The 13,629-nt window shown below is 53.0% G+C and overlaps 1 protein-coding gene across 1 annotated transcript in view; it reads left to right on the top strand.

Annotated features, from left to right (window-relative positions):
* The window catches only part of SLC45A4 (solute carrier family 45 member 4), a 50,144-nt gene extending 36,782 nt beyond the window's left edge, over positions 1–13,362 (top strand). The window contains exons 4-8 of the mRNA XM_038759970.1: positions 668–847; positions 4,042–5,117; positions 5,231–5,330; positions 6,204–6,415; positions 7,330–13,362. Coding sequence (XP_038615898.1) covers positions 668–847; positions 4,042–5,117; positions 5,231–5,330; positions 6,204–6,415; positions 7,330–7,692 — 1,931 coding nt within the window. The 3' untranslated portion in view covers positions 7,693–13,362. The remainder of the gene's footprint in view (positions 1–667; positions 848–4,041; positions 5,118–5,230; positions 5,331–6,203; positions 6,416–7,329) is intronic.
* Positions 13,363–13,629: the final 267 nt, after the last annotated feature.

Here is a 13,629-nt window from a genome sequence, read left to right as displayed (position 1 = left end):
GAGTCCAAATTAGCTGCTTTATGCTGCCATTGGGAATAAAGGGAAGCTGTTCTTGTGGCGGTGTGGGTTCTCTCCTTGGTAAAAGACTGGAATTCCAGGGCCAGTGGATCCTCTGACCTGGTAGCCTGAGGTTGTCCCGAAGTAAAGGGGGAATCCCCCCTCTTCGGTTCGGGCCGGCATTGGCGGGGCATCCCAGCCCAGTATTGGTGGGGCACTCACCAAACAGGCCCAACTGGAACCTGCCCCTGGAGAGATGTGACTTGATCAGTCCCATCCCCTTTTGTGACTGATGTTGGGGTGCACCTCTTCTGCTCAGCTGTGCTGGCAGGTTTTTTTAGAAGGAAGGATCAGTGTGAGGTTTTCATCCTTTTTTCCATGTGGAAGAGACTATCAAGTTCAAGTCAGTGAAAGATGGAAATGACAGAAAAACCATTAGGAAAAACATTAGCTTGGTAACTGAAAAAAGAAATGCCTTCTGTCTTCCACTCTTCAAGAAACATGCCAAAGAATGCAAATTACCTTTCTGTTTACAAAGGGATTGTTCGAATGAGTGTTTTCTTGGCTGACTTCCTCTGAGGAAGATTAACTTTGCTTTTGGTAGCTTATTCCCCCAGTCAACCAAGACTTTATTGTTTTTTTGGTTTCTCTTGGAATTGTCTTTGCTCAGGCCTAGCCATCGGTGATGTCCCCAGTAAACAGCCAATCGGGATCGTCCTCACGGTGCTGGGCGTGGTGGTGTTGGATTTCTGTGCGGATGCCACGGAAGGGCCTATCCGAGCCTACTTACTGGATGTGGTGGACAGTGAGGAGCAAGACATGGCACTCAATATCCACGCCTTTTCAGCAGGTACCAAGTCGGCAGGTCTTTAGCACCGGCATCAGCCCAACACGAGAGGAAGGCGGTGCCGGTGCCGGGGATGCGATTGCAGAGAAGGGCGAGTTTTCTTCCAGTCTTTGCTCTGACTCGGTCAGGTACCCCACTTCACTTCCTGACCGCCTTGTTTCTTGGACAGATAGTAAGTAGAGTGGATGATAACTTCATCAGTGGTGAGAAGGATGGATTGAGGACATACGTTTTACTCCATTCATTCAATTGTATTTATTGAGCACTTACTGTGTGCAGGGCACTGTACTAAGCTCTTGGAAAGTACAATATGGCAACAGATAAAGTCCCTACCCAACAACGGGCTCACGGTCTAGAAGGGGGAAACAGACAATAAAACAAAACAAGTAGACACTGTCAATACCATGAAAATAGATAAATAGAATTATAGCTATATACACATCATTTATTAAATAGAGTAATAAATATGTATAAATATACACAAGTGCTGTGGGGAGGGGAAGGGGGAAGGGCAGAAGGAGAGAGGTGGTGGGGAGCTAGGAGGAGAAGCAGAGGAAAAAGGAAGGGACTCGGTCTGGGAAGGCCTCTTGGAGGAGGTGAGCTGCTCTCAGTAGGGCTTTGAAAGGAGGAAGAGAGCTAGTTTGGCAGATGTGTGGAGGGAGAGCATTCCAGGCCAGAGGTAGGATGTGGGCAAGGGGTCGACAGAGGGACAGGTGAGAACGAGGCACAGTGAGGAGTGGCAGAGGAGCAGAGTGTGTGGGGTGGGCTATAAAAGGAGAGAATGGAGGTGAGGTAGGAAGGTGGCAAGGTGATGGAGAGCTAAAGAACAGTTCTCTTTGTCCCTATTAGCTGGTCACAAATTGAGGCTGTTTTTTTATTTTATTTTATTTTCAACTTCTGTCCTCCACCCCGTCTCTGGAAGACTAGGACTTAGCCTGCACCTCAGTTTTCATCACCTGCTTCCCGCACTGTTTTCTCAGAGGACACGTAGAACAATGCAGAGAAAGTGCCTGTTCAGGCTCTGGGCTAATGCCAGATGATTCAATCCAGCCAGAATGTGTGCTTAGGGAAAGCATCGTGGACCCTGGGACCGCCTGCCCAGTGCCCCCGCTGAGCTCTTCTGCTTGGTGCACTGGAAGAGCTCCAGAGGCCAAAGCAAAAACAGTGCCAGGAGATGGGACCCGCAAAGGTGGCCACTGGCAACTGTGTGTCTGTGTACATGCACACGGTGTGGTCTTTTCCAAGGGGCCCCCAGTGGCCACTTGAACCCCTCATCACCATCGGTGGCATTGTCTCCTAGCCCGGATGACTCTCGCATTGGCGGGAGGAAGTGGAAGAGGGCCCTCGCCAGGATGTCTCTGGTGAATTCCAGGAATTCAATAATAATAATAATGATGACATTTTTTAAGTGCTTACTAAGTGCGAAGCACTGTTCTAAGTGCTGGGGGGCGATACAAGGTGATCAGGTTGTCCCATGTGGGGCTCACAGTCTTAATCCCCATTTTACAGATGAGGTAACTGAGGCCCAGAGAAGTTAAGTGACTTGCCCACAGTCACACAGCTGACTAGTGGCGGAGCTGGGAATAGAACCCATGACCTCTGACTCCCAAGCCTGGGCTCTTTCCACTAAGCCACGCTGCATAAACCCACAACCAACTGGTGGGCCATCTAAAGCACTTAGTACACTGCAGTAAGTGCTCAGTACGTACCGCTGAATGCTTGATTGATTGCATTTGCCGCTCATAACGTTAAGGCACCCGGCGGTTGGTCGTGGTCACCGGTCGGGCCTGCCTCTGCCTCAGAAGGGATCCACCCTCTTGTAGCTCTGCCCCCCGACAGAGTACTTCTCCCCACCCTCCCCTCCCCCAGCAAGCCTGGTTCCCCCTGGCTGAGGTGGCCAGAGCCCGGAGGGCTGGTAAATGGCCAACTCTGAGCCCCTCAAAGGAAGCCGCTCAGTGGAATCTTCCCCAGGGATTTGGCCAAACTGCTGCCCAGCATCCCGCAGATCTAGAAACCCACCCTGCCCCACCCGGCCCGGCCCCACCCAGGCTGGAGACTGAACACACACTTGCAAATAGGCAAGGGGATGAACTCGCATATGTTGGCTCCAAGTGTCAGTTTAATTACTGGTTTGACAGGCCAACTTGTTTAGCACATCTCTCCCAAATTTGAATTCCTTCTGCCCAAGGTGAATACTGCTGTTGATTTCCCCTATTGGGGTAGATAGGTAGGGCACCCTCATGTTTAGAGCCTGCAGGTTGTAGACAGGTTGGCATTGGAAGGTTATAGCGTGATGACAGAATGCCTCAGTCACCAGATTAAGCAAACATGCCCAGCTAACTCCAGACCAGATAGTTGAATTCCCTCAATTCTTCTTTGACCTGTGCCTCATAGGGAGGGGTGTTTGGCGCAAGGTGGGAGCATGGGTCCTACTTCTTGCTAAAGAAGGAAGGACTTGATTTTAGCTGTGGTTTGGTCATTTCCACTGACCAGCAGACTGGGAAAAGAACCGTTAGCCCAGATCCAAAAATACGTTGATCTGCTTTCTCTCTCCCTGTTCTCATTCCCTTCCCTCTCTGAAAATTCGCTCTATGGAATACTGTCAATATTTCCACTGAGGAGCTGGGAGAAGTGACACGGTTCTCCGTGTCTGAATAGCAAAAACTATCAAGGCGCACCTGGTTAACTACTGGATCCTTTTTCATCTTTTGTGAGAATTAATGAATCAATGATATTTATTGAGCACTTAGTGTGTGCAGAGCCCTGAACTAAGCACTTGGGGGAGAGTGAAGTACACAGAATTGATGTTTCTCCCTCTTCCTCTCTCCTTCCCTTTCCCTTTCTCTCCTTTTATCTCTCTCCTTCTCTCCCTTCCTCCCTCTCCTTTCCCCTTTCTCTCCCCATCTCTCCCTCTGTCCCCCCGCCACCTCTCTCCCACCTCTGGCTCACTTCTTCTCTTCCTACTTCCCTCTCCTTCCATTTTTCCCTCCCTCAGTTCTTCCCTGTCTTTTCTTTCCTCAGTCTCCTCCTCCTCCTCTTCCTTCTTCTCCTCTGCTTTTTCTTCTCCTTCCCTCCAGGCCTGTACTCTGCCCCGGCCACCCTTCACCATCTTCCCCGGAGCCGAATTTCGACCAGAAGCCAGGTTAGAAAGTTCTCTGGGCTTAAAGGAGGTGTCTCTGTTCATCTCCCTGTCCCAGGTCTCGGAGGAGCCATCGGCTACGTGTTGGGCGGGTTGGATTGGACCCAGACCTTCTTGGGCCACCTGTTTAAAACCCAAAACCAAGTCCTGTTCTTCTTTGCGGCCATCATCTTCACGGTGTCCGTGGTCCTCCACCTGTTTAGCATCGAGGAGGAGCAGTACAGCCCCCAGCAAGACCGGCTGGAAGAAGAGGCCGACACCGTCTCGAGCGTCAAGTTCAGCAGCAGCCTGCCTCCTGTCAACCGTCTACACGTCATTGCCGAGGAGGAGCCCTATGGGGCAGTGGTGTTCCCTGAGGAGGCGCAGTCTGAGCATGACCTGAGCCTGGACTTCCTGGATGTGGACATCGTGAGGAGCAAGAGCGATTCGGTCCTGCACGTGCCAGACGCCACGCTGGAAATGGAGTCGGAGCTGCTCTTCCTGCACGACATCGAGCCCTCCATCTTCCAGGACCCATCGTCGGACCCCAACACTCCCCACAGCACCAGCCAGGAGCTCCTCAAATCGAAGCTGAACCGCCTGTCCACTTTCCTGCGGGAGAACGACAGGGAGGACGAGATGCTGCTGGACAATCATGTGAGCCAAGCCAAAGTCCCTAACGGCAGCGATTCCCCTCCGCGGGATCTCAACGGCCACCTGAGGCTCGGAGTGAAGCCGTCGAGCACCTCCAATTCCATGCGGAGGAGGCGGCACATGTTCTACCGCCAGGCCTCCTACACCTTCTCCTACTACGGCAAGATCGGCTCCCACCGGTACCGCTTCCGGCGGGCCAATGCCGTCGTGCTGATCAAGTCCTCGCGCAGCATGAATGACATCTACGATATCCAGAAGAGGCAGCGGCAGAGGCAGCGACAGAGGAACCGCAGCGGGGCCACCAACTCCAGCGGGGACACAGAGAGCGAGGAGGGGGAGACGGAGACCACCGTCCGGCTCCTGTGGCTTTCCATGCTGAAGATGCCCAAGGAGCTGCTGCGCCTCTGCCTCTGCCACCTCCTCACCTGGTTCTCCGTCATCGCCGAGGCCGTCTTTTACACCGATTTCATGGGCCAGGTCATCTTCGAAGGCGATCCCAAGGTGAGCCGTCCGCCAGGCCGGGCACTCCCCTTGCCATCTCCTGCCCCCTGCCCCGGTCCCCCCAATGGCGCTCCCCTCTGTGGCCCTCAATGCCCCCGTTGTCTTCCGCGTAGGCCCCTTCCAACTCCACTGCCTGGTATGCTTACAATGCTGGCGTGAAGATGGGCTGCTGGGGACTTGTCATCTATGCGGCCACCGCTGCCATCTGCTCAGGTATGCGCACGCTGGGGGCCCCGGGGGGCTGTGTAGCGATGCGTCGCAGCCTGGTTCCACGGGGGGCAGTCCGGGAAGAAGGGCTAAGGCCAGGCTGGCGGGCCGTGGGGAGAGATTGGGCCTCAAACCAGCCCCGGGACATCTCCTCAGCCGCCGGGCCTGTCCCGTACCCTAATGGGCTCGCTGGGACTGTAGTGGGTGGTGGGGCCGAGAGGCGATTCATTTCCTTCATGGGACTTTGTGGGACTCTCAGACACTCTCCTCAGATGACTGGCTTCCTCCAACCTCATCCCCTCCTACCTTGGGGACAGGAGCTAGGGACTCTTGCTTGCTGGACCCCACACTCCAAGGTCCTCCATGGAGAATCCGCCCAAATTTGTGGCTTCAAAGGACCTGGCAGCAGCCCCTGGGGCCTTCCCAGCTCTGTAGGACTCTTGGAGGGGTGGACACCCTTGAGAAAATCTGGACTTTCTTCTGCAGATTTCATAGGTGTCGATTTGTGGGACCCGAGGGCGAGTTTCCGTGGCAGTGGATCCGGAATGACCCACGACCAGCTCCTGGCCAGTGCAGCCCTGTGGTGCTCTGTTATGTCAAGTGACTAGAGAGATCTGGGGCCACGACCCAGAGGGTGGGGGAGGGGGTCCTGCACTGTAGGCTGTCAGTCTACTTTACTGCTGCACTCCCGGCATATGTGAGTGGATCCTGGAATTAAGGTTCCGAGTCTGAACAAAGCCAGTCCATTTGGGAAAGCTGCATACTGTTCCTCCGGCCCCGTGGGCCCGCCCCAACTAGTAGTTGGGAGGGAAAGGGAGCCACGGTGACAGGGAGGATGGGCTAACCGACGGTTAAAGTGGCTCATGCTGTTCCATCCAGCCCTGCTCCAGAAGTACTTGGACAACTACGACCTTAGCATCCGGGTCATCTACATCCTCGGCACCCTGGGCTTTTCCATCGGAACGGCTGTGATGGCCGCATTTGCCAACGTGTACGTTGCCATGGTCACGATCAGCACCATGGGCATCGTCTCCATGAGCATCTCCTACTGCCCCTACGCCCTTCTGGGACAATACCATGACATCAAGCAGGTATGTGTGTGGCATCTGCCCCCCAGCCAGGTGGCACTGTCTGGTGGACATATGGCTCCCGTTGCTGGATTCGTCCCCCAATTCCTGCTCGAGTTTGAGGAATAGGCTTCTCCTATCATTTCCTCTGGTTTTATCTGGGGGAGGGGTTTTTTTTTTTCAGTTGTTTTTCCAGCCCCATGTGGGGCCAGCCCAGCTAGTTCCACCTCGGGACTGGCAGACCGCCAGAGACAGCGCCCTGGCCCGCGGAGCCTCCACCCCCATGGCCTTGTTCTCAAGTTGGCTACCTTGGGCCGACAGGCCGTAGACTGAGCAACAGCAGAGACCCCACTGAAAGGAAAGGATGGAGCCTGAAGGGGCTGAGGGGGACAGAGATTGTATAGAGCAGGACTCTGAGGGAGTTGGGCAGGAGGTGGAGGTCCCGTCCTAAGGCCCAACCTGGGGGCAGAATAGGAGAGGCTTGCCCGCCCAATTGCCGCCTTCACTACCACACTAGTCGTACCATTCACCCCCCTTCCCTTGTATCCAGGAGGCTCAGCAGTGCCCCTAGATGGCCAGGAACAGCCAGGGGTACGGATGTTTGATCCCCATTCCTCCCCGGTGGAGGGCCGTCACTCCTCGATATGGTGGACCTTGTGACCAAGGCAGCATCCAGGTCCCCAGGTCCCCAGCTCAGCCCTCGTTCCCATTTTGCTTCACTAACCCTAGCCTAGGCTGTGGGGGCCGGGGGGGGTTGGTCCTCACCTGGAAACAGAAAAGACCCTTCCCCCCCTGCTTCCTGAGTGTGAAGCTCTGCAGGTTGCCCCCAGAGTCCTTGAGCTGATGGCAGGGGACCGTCCCACCCGATGTCCCCCCTCGGCCTGTAGGGTCTCCTGTTTTCCTCCTCACAGGCGAATCTGTTTTGTTTTCTTTTCCAGTACGTTCACCATAGCCCCGGAAACTCAAAGCGAGGGTTTGGCATAGACTGTGCCATCCTCTCCTGCCAGGTTTACATTTCCCAGATCTTGGTGGCATCAGCGCTTGGCGGAGTGGTGGACGCGGTGGGCTCCGTGCGGGTCATTCCAGTGGTGGCGTCAGTGGGCTCGTTCCTGGGTTTCCTAACAGCCACCTTCTTGGTCATTTACCCTGAACTGTCCGAGGACTCCAAGGAAGAACAGAAAGGCCTGGCTCCTCCCCAGGTGGCAGAGGGCAGCGGGGTCAGCACGGGGGAGCCCACGGCGCTGGGGCCGTGTCAGAAAGAGGCTCCCCCGGTTGAGGCAGAGAGCGAGTCAGCCGTGTGAGCCTGCCACCCCCCGCTGGCCTGCCCATCCGCCCGTCCTGACCCACATTCCAGCAGGAAGCAGGCCAGAAGGAACACAGTGTCGGGAGGGGAATTTTTCTGAACCTCCAGTAGTTAGCGTCACTTGAATCACGGCAAAACCAAGATCTCATGTAAATGTCGTTGAAATTCAATAACCCTCGGCAGCTTAGAACCGACAGTGTGATGAGTGTGATTCTAACTGCGTCCTCCTCGATGAAAAATCGTCAGTGTTTCTGTACACCCATTTGTTCATGAAGAAAGAGCCCCTTAGAATTCAACTTCTGGTCCATTGTTCTGCATGTTTTTTCATTGTGACCAAACAGATTGACAGGTGTAGACAATGAGCAATTTAGAGAGATTAAGAACTATTTTCCAGTTTTGTTGGTTGAACAAAAAGCTGTCTTCGCAGTTGCTGCTACCCCACCTTGTGTGCGCCCTTTGGATAATGCTGGTGTCGTCAGTGGCTCCAGTAGAGACTCCCCTCAGACAAAGCTTCTATAGATCCAAGCAGACTGTCAGCTACAGGTCATTTAAAGTGTGTTAGGGTTTCACCCTAGTTTAGTGGAGCAATTGTTAGATAACATTTTTCTTTGGAAATTCTTTAAGACAGAAATACCAAACTGTGACATCCAGGAAGACTGGCTCCCAGTTGTCTTCTCCAAGCTGTCTGTCTAATCTGGGCCGGTGTTCCTGCACCTTCCCGGAAGGGAGCAGCTCAGAGGTAGCCCTGGAGAGGTGTGAGAGCCGGCTGGGAGGCTTTCTGATCCTGAGACGCTTATTGATTGAGAACAGTTGGGTGTATGCGCTGCCCACCATTCGAGTGGTTTCCTGTACACACTCTGCTAGTCCCCCACCCCGCAACAGCTTCACGCTCCCCCTGGGCCCCCCGTCAGAGCAGTTTCCAGTACACTCTGCGTGAGCACCATCAGAATATACCATCATAAGACTGTTAACTAAAGACTTTTAAGAGCTGGAGAGCTTGCTGGTCGGGGGAGGGGGTGCTGTTTGTGGATTCCTCCACGGCGACTCCCCTCTGCCCCCCCAGCATCTGATCCTGAAGCTCCCTCCCGAGGGAGAGTCTCTTTTGGGCGGTCGAAAGGGGTGGGGCCTTCCCCTAGCTGGGGAAGAAGACCACTGCGAGGGGCGGTTCGTTGTGTTTGCTTCACATTGCACTTTCTCTCGAGCCTTTGGACCGGAGCTGTCCGCCTAGCCGAGTTAACGGTCCAGAGTCACCACGACAAATCCTGAAACAAAGGCCTACCTCTGGAGCTGGGAACTAGAACTAGCCCGCTCCTAGAAGAGTCTGTCCCCGGAGCGGCCCAGCCCTGAGAAACAATCACAGAGCCGAGTTTCCCATGCAGGGGCTGGGGTGCCTACCCAACTGTCAGACTTCCCCTACCCGTTCATCCCTGGAGGAGTCCTGCACCTGAACAAGTCACTCCATACAAAGAAGTTTCTCTCCAGAATCTCTGCACTGGGGTTTGGGAGGCATGCACCTCTCCGACTCTGGGGTCTCCGAGTCTGAGGTGGCGGAGAAGAAGGAGGCGGAAGAGGAGGACGACAAGAAGCCCAAGCGGCCAGAGGCTCTGGTGTTCAAAGCCACGATTGCTGCTTTAGAAGAGTCTGTGGGCTTCCTCTTGGGAATGGCCATTCTCCGCTTCCCAATATTCAGGGACAGGAGAGGCTGTATGTTATTAAATAGACACATTTTCCAATGATGGAAATTCTCAAGCGTCAAAAGTCTGGATTTTAAAATAAAGTACTTTCAAGTGCATGTGAATCATGCTGCAATATGAGCGTTCTAAAGCAAAAACCATTTCAAAGCTAAGCTGTTTTTAAAATAGATTACTTGAATTTTCAGTATATTTAGAAGAATACGTTTTAATGGACTGAACTCACATGCTGTCTTGCCAGGGTCTGGGTAAGTCACTGTTGGCCTCCGTGGTTTCTCCCAGTAGCTGTTTTGTTCCACAGGCACTGCACACCAGCTATCCGAAGTGCCGGCATTTCATAGCCACAGAAACACAGAGTGGCAAAAGAAAGACTCTTCCAAGCCTCAGAACTTGCTTCTCTGTCTCTGTCTCTTTCTCCCTTTGTCTGCCTCTGTCACCCTCTCACTCTCTCTCTTTAAGGTGGGCTTTTTTTTTTTTACGGGGAGGGGTGGGGCGGTGAATTTTGTGCCCAACAAGAAAATCATACTACTGAAAACCTCTAAGACCTTACTACAGAAATGCAGTTGTGTGAAATAGATGAACTGAACACTTTGAGTGAGCTGTACCACCCACCTGTGATGTGTGAATCATTTTGGCTGTTTTTGCCCATGGGAGGGATACAGTACCAGTTTCTCTCACAGAGAAACTCCAGAGGCCCCAACCCTCTGCCCCTGCCTAGACTCGCTTCAATGGCTTTCACCTTCCTGTGGGCCAGAACGGCCTGGGGCCAGGGACGCCGATGGCTTTGGGTCACTTTGATGTGTGTCCCACTGCAGCACCTTAGCAATTGAGACTGGGAAGAGGCACTTCGTGGCTGGGAAATTCTAGGAATGAGACCACGGTTTGGGCTGGGCCCGTTGGACAGTCAGATCTGGCCTGGCCAGGCCAGTAAAGCCCTCCCCAGCCTCTGATACCAACCGGACCCCTGCGGCCGGGGGTCGAGGCTGGGCCGAGAGAGCCTCGTCGGTTCATACTACAGTGGGAGGAAGCAGGTTAGCCAAGCCCGGGGTTGCCACCCAACCTGGAGAGCTAGGCCTTACTTCTGTCTCTCTCTTTTTGCTTCTTTTAACTTGACTGCGTAGTTTCTGGTCTCATTAAAGTGGCTTCAGTTTAATTTCTTGAGAAAAGAAAGCTAAGCCTTGCTGGGTTGCCGCAGGTTCCTGAAAAAAAGCTGCTCTCTTTAGGAGCCTCCGTGAACCCTTTCAACTCCTGCTTCCTCAACAAAGGTCACAGCTAAAAGGGCCAGGACCTGGGCATTGCCTGGCTTCTGAACTCTGGAGAAAGGTCCAAGAAAGATCAGTGGCCGCTGTTCTGGGCAGCCTCCGAGCAACTTCTAGCGAAAGGCCAGGACAGGCTTTGGAAACACCCCTCCCACCTCAGCCTTGCAACTTAGTGATTCCTGGTGTGGGGGGCAAGGGACGAGGGGCTCTTCTCCTGCCCTTACCACTCAGCTTCAGTATCTGTCTTACAGGCTTGTGCCCTGGGTATGTGGAGAGAGAGAGGGAGAGAGAGCGAGAGGGTTCTAGCAGTTGGGGTCGGACAGGTAAGGATGCTACCCTTGATATTTTCTGACAGAGCACCTCAAATCACATATGTCCTGGAGCCGATTTGGGAGTTGGTGGTAATTTTTTTTCTGTTTGCTCATTATAATGTTAACTTGAAAAGCTTTAGTATTATTATTGTTTTTAAAACAGATTTAAGGATAATGTTAATTAACTTGTTAATGTAAGCCTTCTGCTATGTTTGCTGGGTCAGCTGCCCCCAGCCTGGTGCATTAGAATAGCATAAAAAGTTCACTTCAGAGCAGTGCGCAGATTCATGACCAGTGGGCTGCTGCTGCTGCCAGAAAATCCCCCCACCCAAGCAGAGCCCCATGCGAAGCGAGGTCTCCAGCAGTGGGACGGAGCTGGGTCTGGCTCATTTCTGCTCAGATTCTGTTCCCGAAGTAGTTCACGGTGGAGCTGGGCAGGTCTTCCTTCTCTTCTGCCTTCCTCAGGTGGCAGAGCAAACCCTAACCCTCCCTGAGGCTAAGGCCATCCCAAAGAGGAGGCAGCAGAGAGGCAGGGAGGTGGGGCAGCCAGGCGCCAGAAGACTGGGGCGAGTCGGAGTAGCCCTGAATTGTGTTTTTTCAGTGTTGAGAGAGGGTAGTGAATTCCCTGAGCTTTCTGCGCATCCACTGATTTACTCGAGTATGGACCTGAGAATCTCCGCCTTCCTCTAGGGAAGAGTGAATGGGCCATTTCCTCAGAGTGACTTCCATATGAAGCACAAGTGGGCCACTGTCCAGAGGGGTTACTGATGGGCAGGACATCTGAAATGCTGAGGGAGCCGGAGGAAGGGAGGGCAGATGGGCGGGCATGTAGCAGAGCAGTCGTGGAGATGGTGCTGGACTTAGTCGCTCACTGTTCCTTGAAGACCCTCCTCTTTGCCCCAGATAAGAGTCTTGTTTTTGGTTGCCACTTGGGCCCAGGGCCCTCTGGGACTCTGTCTGAAGCACTGAAGTCTCTCCCCTCCTCCTGGCCCCAAACCCCGGCCTTGTAGTCACCGCTCGGGCACAGGCCACTCTGGGTCTCTGCCTGGAGCATCGATGCTGTCCCCTCCTCCTGGCCCTAAACCACAGTCCTGTAGTCACCACTTGGGCTCATAACCCTCCGGGACTGTGCCTGGAGCACCAAAGTATTGTTTTCTCGATCTCTTTTTAGGCAGCCGAATTCTGACAGGACCAGCGAGTTCTGTTTGGTCTCGTCCAAGTCCGCATCCCTGTTGGCTGCCAACATCCCTGATTGCTGTCTCCCTATTCCATGAAAGGGTTTAATGTTGGAGGGAGAAATTACCTGTTTATTCCCAATTGCCCACTGCTCCGGCACTTCCTGGAATGCCTGAAGGTGTTTGTGAGCAGGAAATACCAAATCTAATTTTTTCTAGGAATTTGGGTATTTACATAGTCTTTAACCTGTCTTTCGCTTAACCTCCAAGCTGAGTAGTTTGAAAATTAGATTTTAAAAAGGGTCGTTCCCCATAGACCCACTACCTACAAGAACTTACCTTTGTTTCCTTTCCTTTTGCACCTGGAAGAGGCTCTACCTGCAGATGGTCATCCATTCGCTCTGGGCTGGGGAGGGGAGGGGGGCAGGCCAAGCCTGCCATCGCTCTGTTGGTTCTTCTGTCCCGCGGCAGCGTGAACAGAAGCTGCTTTTGAGATCCGCTGATGCTGTGGCCCCCATGTGACTCGGAGGGGTCTGGCCTCCCTTGAGCCCGGGCCTCAAGCTCCCGCATCCCACTCCCCAATGGAAGTGGTCTCCGAGCACTCAGCACCACATAGCCAGAGCAAGATTTGCCGGGGTTCAGGCCGGAGGGAGGACCAGCGTTGGACAGTTTTCCCCTGACCAGGGGGTGGCCCCCGGGACTGTGGACCCTTCCAAAGTTGGCAGCGTGACTCCTCCAGGAGCTGGGGGCACACCTGGCTCTCCATTGCCTCGGGGGACAGAAAAGCTGCGTTTCGGGCATCTCATAATGAAAATATTTAGTTCCATTGTGAACTGGCCATATGACAACTTTTTTTTATCAACTTATTAAGTTGGGGCACTATACTAGCTCTTGCTGAGTTTAGCGATGTTATAAATGTGTGTTAAACACATAATGTTGTTAAGTTTTATGAAGAAAAGGGATTAAAGACAAGTAATGTCAGATGAATGAATTTTGATGCGTAGATAGCATAATGTGTTTATTTCTACACTGAGCTTTGTTTAAGGTAAAGATTTGCTGCAAGACAAACTGTTTCATTGTGTTCCGCACTTTCAGTTCTGTTTGTATCATCTTTGTTTCCTTTGTGGATAGAAAAAAAATTGATTTAGAGACCCTCTCCTCCCCTCAACCGTGGTGTGTCCCAATCTGTTACTTTACAGTTGGATCTGAATAAACATTTCAGTAAGAGTTTATGAACTGGACTTTCCCAAGTCATTCCTACAGTTTCGGAGTCAGATATGAACGGAACTTAAGACTTGTATGCATGTGCGTGCATTCATTCATTCAATCGTATTTATTGAGCGCTGTGTGCAGAGCACTGTACTAAGTGCACACATACAAACACACACTCCAAAGTTGGCACTGAGATCCTTTCCTATCCTGACCCCCTTCAGTCTCAAATATCCCTTATCCACCACGCCCAACCCTCTGCCCCTTGTGCTATGCATTTATGGCTACAG

The sequence above is a fragment of the Tachyglossus aculeatus genome, chromosome 18 (genome assembly GCF_015852505.1).
Source record: "Tachyglossus aculeatus isolate mTacAcu1 chromosome 18, mTacAcu1.pri, whole genome shotgun sequence".
Taxonomy (NCBI): Eukaryota; Metazoa; Chordata; class Mammalia; order Monotremata; family Tachyglossidae; genus Tachyglossus; species Tachyglossus aculeatus.
This window is presented reverse-complemented; position numbering and strand designations above follow the sequence as displayed.